General features: G+C 40.8%; 1 protein-coding gene across 1 annotated transcript in view; it reads right to left on the bottom strand.

Moving 5' to 3' along the window:
* dnah9 (dynein, axonemal, heavy chain 9) overlaps positions 1 to 19,137 on the bottom strand; it is a 151,646-nt gene that overhangs the window by 41,717 nt on the left and 90,792 nt on the right. The window contains exons 55-63 of the mRNA XM_030401440.1: positions 13,673 to 13,753; positions 13,146 to 13,325; positions 12,368 to 12,598; positions 11,455 to 11,649; positions 10,154 to 10,273; positions 8,576 to 8,764; positions 6,930 to 7,165; positions 6,722 to 6,844; positions 4,390 to 4,594 (exon numbers count right to left, since the gene is read on the bottom strand). Of these exons, the coding sequence (XP_030257300.1) occupies positions 4,390 to 4,594; positions 6,722 to 6,844; positions 6,930 to 7,165; positions 8,576 to 8,764; positions 10,154 to 10,273; positions 11,455 to 11,649; positions 12,368 to 12,598; positions 13,146 to 13,325; positions 13,673 to 13,753 (1,560 nt within the window). The remainder of the gene's footprint in view (positions 1 to 4,389; positions 4,595 to 6,721; positions 6,845 to 6,929; positions 7,166 to 8,575; positions 8,765 to 10,153; positions 10,274 to 11,454; positions 11,650 to 12,367; positions 12,599 to 13,145; positions 13,326 to 13,672; positions 13,754 to 19,137) is intronic.

The raw sequence follows: 19,137 nt of genomic DNA, 5'->3' as shown, positions 1-19,137 counted from the left end.
ATGATTGTTATCAGTCCGGGTTGTTTACTGACAACAAAAACCCATTCAGCACTTCATTCTATGGGCCGTGTTTTGATAGGAGGGTTCTGGGAGTGTACACAGCCCCCCCCCCCCCCCCCCCCCCCACCGCCCACCTTCAACTTTCAGTGTTAATTAAAATGATAAGTGAGTTCCAGATCTTGTTTTTTTTTCCCCTCACCCACCGATCTCAGTGAAATGCTAATTAAACAAGCTTCATTAAATCACATTTCACTTCTTCTCCATTGGATTTTGCTGAGGGGACATAAGGCTTAAAATAACTACGGCATTTTGGCTTTTTTCCCCTGTTTATTAAACATGCTGATTCGTCCATGGATAAAAGCCTACAGGTCTGAATAAAGCGCTGCCTACAGAGGCCCAACGCAAACAAGGACACCTCCAGAAAACCATCAAAATGCAAATAGGATTGTGTTGGAGTAAATCCGCCTGACCCGTTAACAGAGTTCCCACATTATCTTCCGTTCTGATCTCTCAGAGAGACTGCCGTCAGCCAAACATATTCTGAATGGAGAGGGATTTCATGAGCTTCCCTTTCCCCCCTCAACTAACAAGAGCTGCATTTAAGGAACAGTGGAAGTGTGTCAATGTGTTGTCTAATTGCCGTGGTACAGTAGTGCCATCGGCCAATCCATTTCAAACAGCTGACATGAAAAGAGAAGATTTTGCGAAGAGACGAGTGCGAGGCATCATTAGGCGCTGGAGCTTTGATCAAGTGAATTTTCACTTAATTACGAACATTTACATTCACACCGTGGATCATACTGTGGGTATCGTTACTATCTGCTGCTCATTACTCCTCAAAAGTTGGCTGTACAGCTGCCAGGAACATGCTGTATTGTACATATTGTACAGAGCTGGCCATTAACTCTGACCAGCGAGGACAGCTTAAAGGTACAGCTGCTGACAACGACGCTCATCAACCGAGTGAAACAACGGTCCTCCTCTGCTCATAGTCGAGGGTCTAAAGTCCAAACAACAAAGACGTTCATTTGCATTAAGAAAGGAAAATGCACCTTAAAGCGACACCTATCTGCGTCTCCTTTGATTTTGGAGAGGTGGATGTGGAATTGTGAACATAAATGAGTCTGCCAAAGTGATAAGAAAAAGATGAAACTCCCTTGAGGATAGCATCAAGACACAATTACACAATTCCTGGAGCTCGGTGATAAATGAAAGTGTGTCTCAGGAGCAGTACCCAGGGTGACTGAGACACAAAGCTAAATTGTTAGTGCTTCAAAAGTTAATGTGATTCTTTGATTTAGGATTATTCGATTATTATCTTCGTGGGTGATTCTTCATGGAGGCAACAGACTAACACTCCATGACATTCACATAAAACATACTTTATCTTTTGCGGCCGTCTATCATCATTTAGGATGCTGATGCTTCAAACTTAGCAGTTCATGAAAGCTTCTGGAAGTTCTGTAAATTTGTCGGGTGGGTATAACATCATAGCCAAAGCAGTTAGTAGTTTTGGTTTAACAGCAGTTGTATTCTTGGTATGAACTGTTTCTTGTAATAACCTGCGCATGTTTTATATCAGTTTGTGCTTAAACATTTTAATGAATGGAAAAAATATGTGTAATGAGAAAAGGGTCTTGCATAGCGACAAACTCACAGAGATTTTGCGTCAGACTCTGCAGTTCCCTCAGCTCTACTGTGCAATTTAGTGTCTTTTGGTGGACTTGTTTTGGTCATGCAGCCCATAACCTCACTGTTTTAGTTATCTTGTCAGCGTGGTTCACAGCAGGAGCAGGCGTCTGTTTTCAGTAAAAATGCTTAAATAACCTGCTCAGCAATAGCAGACAGACACAGATGAACAGAGAGAGACTAAGACTAAAAGAAAGCTGGAAAACTAAATAGACTAAGGGATTAGAAAAAAAAAGAGAATTAATACTAAATTTGTTAAAGTTTTTTAGGTTGGTATGTAGCCAAAAAAATAAATCATTGCTGGTTTCACCTTTAATATGTGGCCATTCACCAGTGTTTCGTCTGTACACAGTATATAAAGTAGCTAATTAATCCTAAAAACTGCTTTATCATGAGGGGACAATTAATTTGCTTCAAATGGAGCTGAACTACAGAGAGTGCCTCAATAAATCCAGTTGGTTGACAAATTAAAGACAATTCATGAATAAAAAAGCGGAGAACAGGTGCAGATGCAGCTCTTGCATTGCTCAAAGGGTCACTGAATGGTTTGATGAGAGGGAAAACTGTGTGTGTAGAGTCTGGCCTTCACCGCCACCTGAGCTCAACCCAGATGGACAATCACAGTATGGAGGATTTCCTTGCAACATGGTGGTGAAGTGATGACGTATTTACAAGGCTAACCCGCCCTGGTTCCCTCCACCGATGGGATTAATGAATCGGATTTTGGATTATTGTCGAAAATAATCTCTGTGGCAAAACACACATTTATGATACTGACATGTTTTGTTCAGCAGTATCTTGACAGATGAACACACTTTGTGACTTTTGAAGCCTCAATTAAATCTCTAGCAGTAAAAAGCTAACCAACTTTAAAAGGACAACATCACGGTCACATGACTTAAACGTCAGCACCACTAACTGTACTTTCTGTACAGGTTTTCTATAAACTGATCAATATACAAGTTTTAAAGTCAGATTTAGAATAGTTTGTAACTACAGTGGGCCTGTAAAGACGGACTAGTGAGCAGATGAGTCTCCGTGTTCGTGTTCAACAACCTCTTTAGTCTCCTTTAGACACTTGCTAGCAACCGCTGTTTTTAGTGTAAGAGCTTTATAATTAAATTGTGGGACATTTAGTGAAGTATTTAATATTGTAGAACAAAATGTTTAAACGTCTTCAGCCTGTGGTAACCAGACACCTTATTTCAGACATTTACCAGAAACCGAATAAACAAACACACAGACTTTCAGACGAGGGAACCAGAAGTGCTACTTCGACTCATAACTACAGCACTCTCCTTCCCGTCAAGTGCCTAAGCCCTGAACTGTCATAGAATTAGTTGATGTCATCTGGTAAGTGCTTTAGTGTGAGAGGCTGCAGAAGTCGGGAGTGGAAAACACATAAATGGGATGAATGCGAAACATTGGTAACTCGACAACACTGAAGTACGTTATGCACGTTTTTGTGACAACAGTCTGCAGATATGCAGACTCGTTTGTAGTATGCAAAAAGGGAGATCTTTCAAGCACTTGATGATTTGAGAAGGACTTACCGGGTATGTGCCTCAAAGTGTATGTGTTTATGAGACTGGACATTTGGATTGGGCTTATATCTTTTGGAAGAATCGTTTCAGTAGAGTTCCATGTATTGTCATTCACAGAGGCTAAGCTTATGTAGATTTTTTCATTAAATTGGAAGCATATGAATGTATCTTTTCTACTGTGATTACACATCACTTGCAAGATATCTATATCTACACCAACTGATATGTTAGGCGGCAGTGGAAACAACATTTGGACCACAACATTGATATATCATCACTTTTTCAATTGCTATGGTGAAGTTAAAACAGTAAAGATGTGGTTTAGACAGCTAAACGATGAGCTGAAAATCACTGTAAGGCTCTGTAAAGCCAAGTGGAGCTGCTAAGAACAGTTAACTGTTTACTGAAATTTGGAAAACAGTCAATAACTTGTCGTACTGATTAAAAACTAATATGAATGTGCATTTCATTCAAAAACACTATTCAATGCACTTTTCAAGATGGCAATCTAATTACTATGAGCACTATGTATGTGTGAGCACACACGCATCATGAGCATACGGTGATAGATTGAGACACACACACACACACACACACACACACACACACACACACCTACACACACACACACACACACACACAGACACACACACACACATGCACACATAGCAGTGCAGCGTCCCAATCTCCCTAAGTGAGGGACCCAAAGCCCCATAATTATCACACATCCACTTAGTTTGCCATTAATCAAAGGCGCCAGCTGATTGTTTTGGAATCAAAGAGCCCGGACCTGCAGCCTCTTGTGATGTTTAAAGACAGCCATGTTTTCTCGCCGACATGTTGCGTTAAAAAGAGGGATAATGACGAGCCAGAGCGCTACGCCGGGCTCCTGCAGGCCCCTGACTCCTCTGACTGTTTCTTTTAATTACACCTGCACAGAAGAGATGTTAGGAGAGAAACTCAAAAGAGTCAACGTGGAACAGTTGTTTGTTCTCTGAAAGCACCTGAAGACTCCTTTCATGTCTGCTCAGGTTCACTTTTACATTCCTGCGACACAGCAGATGTAAAGAGATGTGTCAAAAACGTCTCTTTGTTGTTAAATAGCTGTATCAGGTGGTGTTTCTCTCCACCTGTACTGATACTGTGACTCCCTCACCTTCAGCTGTTCCAGGTCAGGTCTCTCCATGCTGACCACTGCGGCCAGCAGCTGGTCCTCCAGACCGTCCCTGGTCACCGTGAAATTTATCAAGGTGCACTGGGCCTGCAGCTCCGGCTGGTAATGAGGGCTGGCAAGCTTGGTGTGCAGGATGAGGCGGAAACTGGGGTTGTACTCGCACTCCTTGTCTCCGATCTTTATGTACCTGGTTGGGTATATGAAGGCCGGAAAGATCACTGACAGCTGATAAATGGAAGTAAATGGAATCGATGGATCTATCTATCTGATAAACGGAAGTAAATGGAATCTATCTATCTATCTATCTATCTATCTATCTATCTATCTATCTATCTATCTATTTATCCATCTATCTGTCCATCCATCTAGTCTAATCAGTAGTTCTCTCAGAATGTCACTCAAATTACTGTAAATGTAAATCCAGTTCTATATTTGAAAAAAAAAAACAAATCCCATGAAATCATCAAAATCAACAACACGCTACTCCTATCTCTTAATAGTTTCTAACTTCCTGTCTCTGACCTGGGCACAATGAAACTTGAATTTTTTCTTTAAAAAAGGCTCAGTAATTTCCTGAAACAGCTGAACACTGACGCTTTCAGCAAAAATGTCTAAAACAGGAGGGAAAATCATTTGCTGTGGACTATTTTCAGTGATAGGTGAATACACACCTGGAACTGTAGTGAGTATATGACTCTCTGATTGTCTCTTTTACTATTTTCTATCAACTTAAACTGTCTGATTAAGATCCACAGTACTGCATTGCCTTAAAATTCTGTGGGACTTGCATTACAAAACATTTTGTTTTATAATTTTGAAAAATCCTTCCACAGTGCAGTGGTTAAATGAGTGCCTGGGAAATATGGAAAAAATTATGTTATTTATTATGAGGAAGAGGACAAAATTAAAGTTGCTTTAATTACAGTATTGATTGCAAATCAATCCTTTCTCAATGTAATTATGACTTAGAGGGCTGAAGACAGTATCTTAATGTTGTTGGTATGTTACTTTATGGTTTATTTAGTCAAACTAGATCTAATATATGTGACAGAATATGATGTATGCAACAGTACAGATTTTCCTTCTGATGAAATATTAATCTAAACTTATTCTATTTCTTTTATCAAAACATGCATTATTTTATGGTCATTACTTCAATGCTTCAATCACAATTCAAACACAATTCTGAATTGCCAAACCGGCTATACATCAAATATATAAAAAAAAAGGCTTCAATTTTAAATCTTGCACAAAATATATAAATTCAAGCAGTTTTAATGATCCCTGTCTGTTTGTGTTAACTTAAAAATCTTCATACAAATTCAAACTTTTAAGTATTTTCTCAAGGACAGATGGGAACCTGGTTAATAGCTCGATAGTTCGGAAGTTGCTAATTTACTTTGTTTACTTAGTTAATTTGTCTGATGAATACAGTAGTTACAGTGTGTATCGGTCTTGAATCTGGATCTGATATAGCTCTTCACAGTTGTTCAACCAGAACTGCTGTCCTGTATAATATGTTCGCTGGAGCTGTAGTCATCTGTCTTTACATCAGTTTGAAACTTTCATGGTAAGAAAGTGCAACTGATGTGTTTGTTGATTATGTTCTGTTATTTACAAGTGTATTATAGCAGCATTTTTCCAATATAAATATTATAACACAGTGTGACAATGAACTTTTCAATCAAATGAGTGACTGACAACATTCTGCACTGCATATATTTATAAACACAAATGCACTTCAGTCAATTATAATTTCCATAAACAACAAGCAGTATCGACTGCCTAATAGTCATTGTCTGATGTGAATATCAAAGTGTCTAGATGACATTTTAACAAACAAATAAAACAACAAAAACAGCTACACTGTTGAAGTGATTGACGTAAAGTCTCGTTGTGTCTCTGCGAGCTAAATCTTCATCATTATCTCATCTGCTCTGTCCCAGCCACACACTGACTCCTCTGTCATTCAAAGTCCACCCACTCCCTCCCGCCCTGCAGTAAGCCCTTTCAAACTGTACACCACCACCTGACCTTGCCCACCCACCTTCCCCCCAATCGGCCCGACCCAATACACTCATTGTCTGCCAGGTCTGTGTACCGTGTTTCCAGCCTGTTTTTGGCCTCTGTGACCTGTTTTTGGATTTGTTTGCCTGCCTGGTTTTGGTGGTCTCTCCAATCCAGTTGCCTCTCAAGGTGAGCTCAATGGAACTTGAGGTGAGATTGTTTTTTCAGCAGGTATAAAAAGTAAAGTTCAATACCCAGCCCTAACTCACATGTTAAGTAGTTAGTAAAAGGCACAAGTGTTATTTACCTTCCCTTCTTAATGGTTTCTCTGCCCAGCAGAGGTCCAAGAACAGGATCGACCAATTCCTCCAAGTTCTCTATCAGAACCACTTCACCTGCTGCCAGTGCTCTCTCTATGGCGTCCAAGTACCTTTCAGGGTAAAACAGTGGAACCCCTCTGTCAGAATGTCCTCCAAAACATCAGCATGTGCACATTTCACAGTAAAGCCTCTTACCCTCTCTGTCCGATGCGGATGACACGTAGGTCTTCACCGTATTTGTTTTTGATCCACTTGATGCCCTGCAGCTGGGGGTCCACCATGAGGGGCCAACGCTGGCAGGAAGTGAGAATGGTGGCGTTCTCACTGGACATCCTGTCAGCCGGCAGCCCCTCGTTCTGCCAAGCTGCAATGTCTGCGTCATCCGCCAGCATGGTCAGAGGGTCCAGGTCAGGGGTTACTGGGATGGGAACCTTACAGATGGTATGGATGAGTGTGTATTTGAATTATCTTTAATCCTGTCTCCTATTATGAAGCTGGATTTATACTTGACCTGCAGTCATGATGGTAATTATGCAAATGGAATTGATGCATTGTTTGTTGTTCATCCATTGATAGCATCAGTGCAACACGATACACATCTAAGTATTAAATCAAGGTGCTGATCAGGCTGTACTTGTTCTTGTGTATTTCAGAAACAGGCTTATTCACAAATTGTTTGCTATACCGAATAATTCCTGGAACTAAAATGATAATACTCAAAGGTCATTGAGCCTTTCTTGCACTTACTTACAGAGAAACTTCTTACAACTTTAATTTTTGTTTTCATATGGCAGTCTGTCTGCCCCAATGGTAAGAGGTTATAAGCAAGTTGTAACAGCTGCACAGCAAGTCCATGAGCACTGTATGCAATACTGCATTAGTGCAATGCTGACCAGGCAGCTGGAGATGTCAGCTCATAGATGTATTAAGAGAGCTGGATTTGGTCCTCCAATCAGAATGGCTGTGGAATCCACAGCAGAAACCTGGGTTCAATTCCAACCTGGGGCCCTTTGTTATATGAATGAATGAATGAATATTTCATTTTCGTGTCTGGTCATTTACATGATGTGTCCCTCAGGGAATTATTCAGACACATTAACTTACAACAAATTATTAGCAGAGTATGTCTGCCCCTCTTCTATCTCCCTTCCCCATCTGAATATAAAAAAAAAAATCATAAAAAAATTAGTCCCAGTGGTCAAATGCAGTACTGCAGAACTTCCTGCTGCCTAAAAACCATTCTGACTGCTACTATAAGAGTCATCACCTCAAATGATGACTACTTGTATTAATTGTGTGTGAGACATCATCCAAGTGTAAAGCCACTGGGGTGAGCAAGACTTGGAGGGTAGCCGCACAATGCTGAAGTAAAACACAAAGCCCAACAACTTGGCTTATGCGTTCGGCCAACAATGTTCATTAAAGTGACCATTTTGAAGTCTACTATCCAGTTCTTAGAACAAATTCCTATGTAAGTTTACAAGGACTGTTTAAGTTGTGATTTTACCCTTTGTCTTCATTTTGTCGTCCAAACCTTCACTTTGCCCAAACTGGAGGTTTGTTTAAAAACTGCATTACCACCTGTCCAACTGTGTAGCCCAGTCTGACCTATTCATAATCAACTGCATAGATGATAGCTGGAAGTACAATACAAAACCAAAGTTTAATTTAAACTCCTCATGCTCAATGATCCCAATCTGCATCAGCAAACTCAAAACTTGTAGAGGAAGTCAGAGTTGACAAATGTGAGTTCTTGACGTCTCCATTGTGTTATTGTAGTCACCAACATTTCTGAGGAGGTGTCATCGTGTGAAGTGTGAAGGCCACTTGAGGTCACCTACCTTCAGCTGACTGAGATAAGGCCTCCAGGTGTTGTCCATCAGCTGGAGCCTGTAGCGTTTGGTGAAGTATCCCAGGTAGGAGATGAAGGCGGTGATGAGGAGGACGTCCCCACAGAGAGTCCTCTCCTGTTTCTTGAAGTTCTCTACAGCTTCTGCCCAGCGAACGTTTTCTGAAGCTAGCCCTCCCACCTGAAACGTGGGGACAAACCAATGGCACATTGTTTTGTTTCACTGAAACATTACATTACTACAGCATATTCCTCAGGGCCATCTGTAAAATCACATCGAAATGAATCTGCAGCTGCCGTCATCGATGCACAGCCTCATGAACACCAGGAAATCTCCAGAACAACGGTGTCTTGCAACCTTCAAGTCCTTTTTTTATTAGGTTTTCATATCCTTTATCACCTCTCTGTTCGTGTACCAACACATCGACTCTTTACTGCAGCAATGAACCAATTTCCCTTCAGGGATCAATAAAGTTCGCCTTAATATCTTATCTCCTCCAAACTTCAGAGGCACTGCCTTGGTACAGACTGTAACTTCTCAGCATACATCATCACTGAAACGCTGTACACTTCAGCATGTTGCCTGCATTTGCATGGATATTTGTGATTGACTAGCAGATGAGCACAACCTCTCATCCTTTTGTTGCTCCTGTCAGGCCTTTTGAAAACTTCCTGTGAATAATTTAGATTATCATACTAACAGTGTCAACACTCATCTTTTTGTTGTGCCGCTGTCAGCAGGAGATTTACACACCGGCAGATGATGGTGGGATTTGTGTGTTTGCATGTCCGTGTGTGTGTGTGTGTGTGTGTTTGTGTCTGTAAACATATGAATTGTGCACATAAGAAACAGATGGCAACACTATCAAGCAAAGATAGCAAACATCTATTTTCGGTATACTGTATATGTGTATAAATACAGGTGTATGCAAATTCTCTTCGAAATCACCTGTATGTGTTAAATTTTAGCTGTTACGTTTGTTTTTGATTGTCATTTATAATCCTTTTAAAAAGGGTTGAGGCTGTGCTAACATTCTCACAATCATAATGCTAACATGCTGATACTACACAGATATAACACAATATTGTACTATAATACGACAATTATACTAATAACACAATGTTACTGTTTGGTCCACTTAGCTAACACTTCTAAATGTTTAAATACTGAAAAAATAATCTAATTTGTAAGTGCATGTGGTGTGTGTGTGTGTGTGTGTGTGAGGTTTCTGAAATATTAGTGAGTGAAAATTCAGATACTGTTTGTATCTGACCCGATGCATTGTCTGTTTATATTCTCTTCATGTATCAATACTGGTTTCAACGCTGACTAAACATATGTATGTGCATCTAAGAGAGAGACTCACACTAACGAGCCGGGATAAAAATAGTTTGGGTATATATTATGTACAAGCTTGAACACATCTGTAGCCATGAGAGGGAAGTAGCAGGGTGGGATAGATGGGAAAGACAGAGTGTCTGTGTTTGTCCGTGTGGTGTGTGTGTGTGTGTCTGTGAAGTGTGGTTGTGTAGCTGATGCTCTGTGTGACCCCGCTGTTGCCCTCCTCACCAGACGGTTGGCCAGGGAAATGGTGCGTGCGGTTGATTCTGCTTCCTGTTGGCACTTGAGCTTGTCTGCAGTGGCTTTCTCAAACTTGGCTGTCAGCTTGGCCAGGTTCTCATTAAGGTGCTGATAGGCCACACAGACACGGACGCGAGCACACACATACACGCATGCACACACACACACACGCACACACACACACAAATACAGAAAAATTGGCACGTGTTAAAACACAGCATGGTCATGAGGAATCTTCAAAGACAAAGAACAAAGATGGCTAAAGTCTCTTTGTGAAATAAACTTGGGTGTGTGTGAAAGTTGGGTAAAACTTATCATTCCCTCAGCTATGGATTTATTTGGCATATGGAAGCAATTAGCACAAGGACAAACAGGATTAATCGGTGGAGAGGCACACAGGTTCAGTAGATTAGTTTGAGGATTGCTAATTCCCCTTGGCTCCGAACCCTCTCTCCGCTCAAGCGATCTGACTGAGGGCTGACAAATGACAGCGAGAAGTCATGCTGGATCTTATTAAGAGTCGTCACTCTGCACTCTGCAGGGTTTGATGTAAGCAGCAGCCGCCGCCGCAGCGTCCCGAGCACCGCGCTCTGCCGGGGCTCTCTGGCGCTCTGATGTGCTGAATGTCAAACTCCACTGAGAAACAATTATTTACAGCTGCTTTTATCAATAGGGTTTTAAGGTTGATGGATTTGGTTTTAGATAAATGAACAGTAAAAGCTTTTAATTGCACTTACACCAGCTTTGTATTGATGAAATGCTGGTGGTATATCATTACTGGCATAGCTCATGTGTCAACTATCACTCAAGCCTTGATAAAATAATTAATATCCTGCATTTTGGCATCAGCTCATAGCCTCTGGTGGTTGTTTTTATTTTATTTATGTAGCTTCAAATTCTTATTATGACAGAGGACACATTTGACATTTGATAGAGGAGCTTATCCATAATGATGGCTCTGAAATCTTTCACAGCTAGGTGCAGATATATTTGGCTTTCACAAGTCATTTTTCAGCCAATATTCTGTTTAGTTCAAAACCAATATAGTTTTTAGGGGGCTCTTTAGTGTCTGTGTCTGTGTGTGTTTCTGTGTAAAAGAAATGACGAGAAAACAAGAACAAGACTCGAAAGGAAAATAAGTCCTTTCTTTAATAAAATCGTAATACGATTTCATAGAATATATCCTCTGGATTTGAGATACTGAAATTGCCTTGTTTCGAAAAAGACACTTGGCATAAAGCAAATAAACTTTTCATTTCCTGTATTATCAGTCCAATGTGATGGCTTACATTGATCTTGCCCTTGATGGCGGCTAGCTTCTCCTGTGCAGCAGCCAGCTCTGCGTTGGCCTTGCTCAGAGCCTGACGCTTAGGCTCCACCTCACAGTAAACCTCATAGAACTTGACGATGTTTAAAACCCAGGAGCACAAGCCGGCAGCTGCGTTTGACTTGGAGGCCACCAGATCTGGCTGGAACTCAGGATCCTGGAGAAGATCACAAAGACGAACAAACAGTGCACAAATGAAAATGAAACCACAGCTCAGACTAGGGCTGTCATGCCAGCACCTAACTCATGCTCAAACCTAAAGCCCCCCCCCCCCCAAAAAAAAAATTACATGATATAGCTACAATACATTATATTAGTAACTGCCGATTATTTTCATTGTCAGATATCTGTTATTTATTTGCTCAATTAATCGATAAGTTGTTTGGTCTATAAAATGAAAAAAACATTTGGAAAAGGTTGATCAGCCTCAAAACTTTTAGGGCATAATGAGTTCAAACCGTGATGGTGTTTTTGTGATACAAATGATTTAGAATGTGTCATCGATCCCCACTATGAAATATAAATGGTCCTTTATAAGACATGAAATCATGTTACATCAATAGTCCTGGAACTGAATCTCTGTAGTGTACAAAGTGAATATAGAGTGAATTTTGGCTTTATCTGCGTACTTATCTAGTATCCGCTCCACTGAACTTCATAATCGGGGCGGCTGTTAAATTTGTAATGCTTAATTGACTGGCTGATTTTCTCTGGGTGTCATTTGGACGTTCGGCAGCCATAATGTGGCACTGTCATTGTAGTCACAGCCCTGCTAAATTTATGACTTATTAGATGAACTGGCCAAGCGGCAGACACTGCACACTGTGCGCCGTAAGCGTTGACTTTAATGAAGAAGGGCTAATTGAAAGGCTCACCTGCAGGTAAGGCTGAATAGCTTTCAGGCAAGCCTCTGGGATGTTCTCCTTGTTGAAGTTTATCAGAGAGTCCAGGAACGCGTCCACTTTGGCCATCATCACCTTCGCGGCCTTCCAGCTGCGGTCTTTTGGGACTTTGCCACCAGGTGCTGACAGGACCATGACCGCTGCTGTGACGTTGGTCACCGCCGCCACCGGAGAGCCAAATGACTTCAGCTCTGTCAGGTTGTTCTGAAGCAGGTGAGATAGAGGGAAGAACGGATAGGAAATGAAAGAGCTACGATTTAATTGAGTTTGAACAACTGCATATCTCTATGGTCTGCTGGGGGAAAAAGAGAGAGAAAAAGGAAAGGATTAGAAAAAAGGAAGAAGAACCTGTGCTGACTTTGAGAAGACAACAGAGAATACTAATTAGGGCATCTTTAGAGAGCTCTGAGTGGTGATTGAACTGTCGGTTCTGCTTGTTTGAACAGAGAGCACCTTTTAAACACAGAGGGTGTTTTGAAAATCCCCTAGGCTGCTCATAAAGCTAAGCGGGATGCCAGGATGAAGTAAACTGCCTGCAGAACACGGAGAAGACATTATTTTAGCAAAGACCTGGCTAAATCCTGTGATTCAATCTTTTTTCTACAGTTCAAGGCCTGTGTGGACATAACTTATTCCACTGAAGGTGGGAAGATGAAATCAAACAAAGCGAGGAAGAGAGAAGAGAAATAAGAAAGAATAGTATGATGGAGCAAATCAATAACACACTGAAAGGTATACGAGAGAAACTGACCTTATTGAGAGTGTTAAGGGCATCCTGAGCAGCTAGAAGAGCTGGTTCGGCCTTGGCTAAGTCCTCCTCGCAGTCTCTCTGTTTGCCGCTGACCACCACAGCAATTGCTGCCACTTTTTGCTCTTCCTCATCAGCCACTGCCTTCTCCTTAGACACCTTCTCAGTTTCTATCCCAACCACCTGGGGATGGCACACAGGATTTATTGTTGTGTTAATAGTGCAATCTGAGTCAGTGGCTTAGTTTTCACACCATGGATACGATACAAACTGAAGTTAACGCTGACAAACCCAGCAAGAAACATGTGACATGCAGGAAATTAACAGAAAAAGCATTGCACACCATGCCAAGGCCTACCCCTCTGACCTATCTGAGATCAATCAATAAGGAAAAAATGAAAAGGATCAGAGGTTTAAAGTCCAGCTGTCTCTGAATTTCCCACGTTGTACAAAGCAGGTTTTACCTTCAACACCAGGAATCTATCTGTGCATTATCAAGAGTCAAGGGTTTATTTCCAACATATTCTTGCCTGGATCAGCTTGTCTGCGTCCTCGTTCTTCTGCTTGAGTTCCACTTCTTGAGCCGCCAGCTTGGCCTTGAGATCATCCACCTATAGACAGACAGGGAGGCCAAGAGCTCAGGTGGATGTGACTGGCTAATGCTACAGCCAAGCATTAGGGTGCTGGATGAATGAACTGTAGATCATAATCACTATCAGAGAATTTGCTTTTTCTATATAGTTATTCTTAATACCTTTCACCAGGTCAGGTTCCATCTTATCAAGGTCTGATAAGTCATAAAGCTAAAACAATTTCTATGATGGAGGTCTGAGGTTGAACTGAGGAGTGTCACAGCCTGGAGAAAGAAGCCACTCTGTATTGTGGTGGCCCGGCACTAAAACAAAGTTTATTGTTTCACCGTTTGTTGTTTTTACCGTTATTGATCCTACACAGCCACAATGTACAAGTATTTTTGGGGGGGCATTTCTATCTTATGCTACCTTATACTTTTACCATTTACTTAATTACTGAAGACAGATGATATAAACAAAAATAGAATATTTTGTTGTTAACACACTGTGGCATTACTATAGTATAGTAAAGCAGTGGGAAACAGGAGGAAGAATTAGTACTGTAAAATTACTACTACTGACATAAACACTCATTTGTTTAAATGTACACTATGAAGCTTTGGAGAAGACAATCAAACTCAGGATTTTCATATTTACAATTTTAATAAGGTAATAATACAAACTCTTGTCCATCAGTAAATAAAAACGATGTTCTCAGAGGACAATACGGTCCCTGAACACTGTTTGAAGCTAGAAAGGTTGCAGGGTAAGTGGGTTAAGAATTTATTTTAAACATGAGAAAAACACTGGGTGAAATATATAACTTATAACTAAATATATGTTAAACTTTGGTTTTCCTGCTTCTAGTAGGCTAACCACCTCCGACACAACAGACTTTAGGTTAAACTAATTTCTTCTCACCTCACACTTGGAAAGAAAGCAATTCAGTAAATTTCCAATAACTACTATTCCTTTAAGTTTAATAGGAATATACATGAATGGCAAAGTTGAGGAAGAACAGAATGCATGCATTAAAATTAGTACTCAATAGAGCACAGGGTTGGGCTGCTGACAATAATCTATTTTAGTCTCATTAAATGGTATGAGTAGCAATCAGAGTGTATATCATGAGCGCTAATGAATCTATCGCTATCATCTAATTTAATTTCGCAGGCGGTTTTGAAGGAGTGATCATTTGTTTGTGTTGTTTGTATCCTCGTTGGATCTTATTAGTAATACAATCGCTGCTGGAGCTCGATGGCAGTCTAATTGAAACCTAAATATCTCCTCCATTCTTCTAGGCTATAAAGAGGAATCTGTAGCTTAGGAAAGTCCAACAAATAAGCTTCACAAAGGGCCTAAACCTTTGCGGATAACATTTAGTGCCCTGCAGGATTGTGCCGTGGACCATGCATGTGACCTTTAATCCATTACTAGGAAAAATTCGTATTCTGTCCAAGTAGATAAAGGGCTGGAAAAAGATGAGTGGCATGCATATCAGGGAAAACAAATAAATAAGAGCTGCTATCAGCACACACAAACACACACACACACGCACACACACCCACACACACAATTGCACGGATCAAGGACGGTCGTAAAGAGAAATTAAAGCTGTTACAAACTCCTCATAACTCCCAGACAAATAGGGCTCTGCACTGCCGTCCAACTCCATCAAAATGTTGCACTGGGGAAATAAAAACAGACTGTTTTTCATGCTTGTCTTTCAGCTAATTAACAAACAGGAAATCAGGCTGGAGGGAAGACGGCCCTTTCGGGTTGCGAGGATTCCGCGCAAAAGATTCGAACGTTAGACGAGCACCAAGTGAGCCATCAACATGATGAATAGGCAGGGGGGAAGGCAGGAAGGGGAGGGTGGGGGAAGGGAGAAGAAGGACAAACTAATTGGTAGGAGACATGGGTGATATTCAGTACATCTGAGAAGCTTCTGTGTTTATGTACCGCGCACGGAAATCTGAGTAGAAAAACACATCTCTGTTCCTGACTGCATTCATGAAACAGGCCGACGCTTTTCTTTTCCTAATGCAAAGAGCTGCCAGGATGCTGCTCATGCTGGTTAGATCAGTCTGGAACCATTACATTTAACACCACTCTGCTTGATTTAGGAGGAGCCTTCTAACTGATCCTGAATATTACCGCTCTCACTATGACTAGTATTTCTACCACTACTTGAAACTATTATACCGGCATCACTGCTAGTATTACTGGTACCACTATTATTATAACCACTACTATTAGTACAATATTACAACCATCAATACTTGTACCATTAGCAGTATTACAAGTAATACTTCTACTACTCTTACTACTACTGCTTGTTCGATTACTGCTATATCTACTTGTGCTTATACTAGTAGTACCAATGTAACTTATACCACTAGTGCTATTACTAAAACTTCCACAACTTGTGTTATTGCTACTAATTAAAGTACAGCTGCTACTGATAACTAATATATTTCTAGTACTTACTAATACTTGTATTAATCACCAATACTCTTACTGATGTTCTGATTCCTACTGCTGCTTCTATTCCCAATTTTACGACTTGTATTTCTACAAGTATACTTGTACTAATTCTACAACTACTCTTACTGTACCACTGTTACTACACTCATTAAGACGTTACTAGTACAAGGACTGAGGTAAGTGTATGTGCGTGCATGTATGTGCGTGTGTGCCTCAGTAAGTGTTTATGAGAAGATGAGTGGGTGAGTGCTGCAGAGCACATTCACAACACACATATTCATAAGACAACAGCAGCCAAAGGTAGAACACTACCTCCACAAAACTGAAGAAGAAAAAAAAAACACAGAACTAATGTGTCCTCTGGGGAGCACAGCGGATGACTCATTCACTAATCCCCTCCACCACCACCAAAACCATACATACGCTCAGAGACACACACAGATCCTTTGCTTTAACCCTCCTTGTTTACCATGACCCAGCAGCCCCTGACGAGCCGTGGATTCTCTTGCACAGAATGTTAAATAACAGCACTTATAGTGGTACGGCCATCAGTGTGGATGCATCAACAAACACGGGGCGCATTAACGTTTCTTGCTGCTGCAAAGGGTGTGCTCTCTAATTAGAAGTCTCCTCAATTACAATACAGCCTCTAAGTGTGTGTGTGTGTGTGTGTGTGTGTGTGTTTGTGTGTGTGTGATTGCGTGCGTTGGCTCATTCTACAGTAAATGGGCGATGGGGAGCAAAAACACAGGACACCAGGGCTTTCGACACATTGACGTCATTTATGTGTAAAGTGTGTGATTTTGTGCGGGTGGGTATGTGTGGGCATGTTTATGCAAAGCAGTGGAGATGTACGGAATGTAAGGGCGAAATTATGCATGTGTGTGTGTGGTTGGTTTTACATTCACTTGCACAGTAGAGCAGACCCACTGTAATTAGAGCTGCTTCACACAGACCTCGTTTTGCATAATTCATATAGCTCACTCGCAAAGGTGTGGAGACGGCAAACATTTGGACAAATGGATCCAGGTGTCGATAATAAAGATGGAAACATCAAATGATACAAACACAAATTTCACACGTAAAAATAAAGAAAGGAGTAAAAGTCTAACAGGTCTGTTTCTGCTCTATGTGTAGCTTAGTGGGGCTTAGTGGCTGTGTGTGGTTTAGACAGAGTCTGGACATTACCACAATGAAATATTTACTATGTCACTACTTTACTATTGTATTACTACTATATTACCAGGGGTGGGTAGTAATGAGTTACATTTACTCTGTGAGATGTACTTGAGTAACACTTGAGTCTGTTCTGGTAAATTGTACTTTTTGGAGTATTTTAATGTTTTTTTTTCACAACTGATTGTGATGGAACTGAGACATCTGGCTTACCCAGATATTAACCCTGACCAATCATCAGTCCTCATGCCTAAATCTAACCAACCCAATCGAAAGGCAATGCGTTCCAACCAATCAGAGGCAGAGTAGGGCGTGACAGGCTTTGCATTGCTCCAAAAAATATGGTGCACTGAATAATGTGTGACTGTCTTTCGACTGAAGCGGATGGTCAAACACTAGGGAACCACCTCACTCTGATATGAATGATGTTATTTTTCTAGATGAATAACATACGTTCTTAAATAGTCACTGCAAGAAGGAGTAAGTTAATGCTTCACAGGCTGGTGAACAGTGGTGACCTGGCAAAGGACGGGTTGGTGAATTTAGCAGGTTTAACAACAAACAGCTGTGACTAAAAGGGTTAACTGTTTTTCCTTTCAGTGGAGAGTGTCAGATTGATTTAAAAACAGAATTCACTCATTCGTGCTCAGGGGATTTACAGGATAGTAGCTAGTTTTTGAGACTGAGGAGCAGAGGAGCTGGCATGGAGGTGAGTGAGAAAATGAGCAGATATTGATGATTACGACCAAAAAATCACAACAGTCCAATCCTAAAGTTAATTTGAAATGTGATATTACTCTAAATATGGCTTTAAATGGCCCCAGCTACCCCCCAAAGTATCACTCCAAATCTCTGTTGAAGCTTGGCAGCCCTGATTGGCAGTTAGCATTGTGACCGCAATAAAAGTATGTTTACAAGCGATACATTTTGTTCAAATACATCACATAAAATGTGTGCTTATATTTACAGGCATGTTTTTTATACAAAAATAATCTCACTATAAATCGACACTAATGACCCACAAGGAAGTGTCCATAATAACACTCCATGCTCTACATAATCTATGTTAAATTCCAAAACAAAATATCGACCATTAGTTTAACAGCTGACACCTGCAGTGAAACCTGCAGTCATTATTGCCTCTCATTCTAACAAACTAATGGCAACCAACCAATTGATAGCTTGGTTTGCCAGGTGAGGAGCATCATTACATGGTATGTTAGGAAGCCAGCAGTACTCAGACTGCCAAGCAATAGAGATGGAACTACTGTATGTACTGAATTAAAGGTTTCAACAACAAAAACAAAAGAAAATCAGTCTCCTTCTATTCACCCTCATGTCAAAGGAAAGTTTCGTAGTCCACAAAACATTTCTGGAGCTTCACAGCGGAGCAGCGTTACAGCATTCTCCTAAACAATTGAAGTAGCTGCTACGAAGGAAAAACCTTCTGGAGAAAACCTGTAGTGCTTTCCAACTACAGGGTTTCTGCAGGTTTGAACAAGTCAAATTTTTGCAAGGCTTTTTACATCCTTTTTTAAGACCATTTTGAACTAAATTTAAGACCTACACAAAGTATGAAAAAGTAAGGAAAAGTGCAGTCCCAGAATTAATAACCAACCAAAAAAAAACAACTTTTTACATCCAAATCTGTTGCCAAAATGTTTAGCAACGGTGTTAAAAATCCAAAGCACCTCCGCTTTCAACGTCAGAGTTGAGCCGAGGATGGTTTGAATGTTGCTTGTATGCGAGACGGAAGAGGC

Source organism: Sparus aurata, chromosome 20 (assembly GCF_900880675.1).
Source record: "Sparus aurata chromosome 20, fSpaAur1.1, whole genome shotgun sequence".
NCBI classification, from domain to species: Eukaryota; Metazoa; Chordata; class Actinopteri; order Spariformes; family Sparidae; genus Sparus; species Sparus aurata.
The sequence above is the reverse complement of the archived record's forward strand: the minus strand, read 5'-3'. Positions and strand labels throughout refer to the sequence as shown.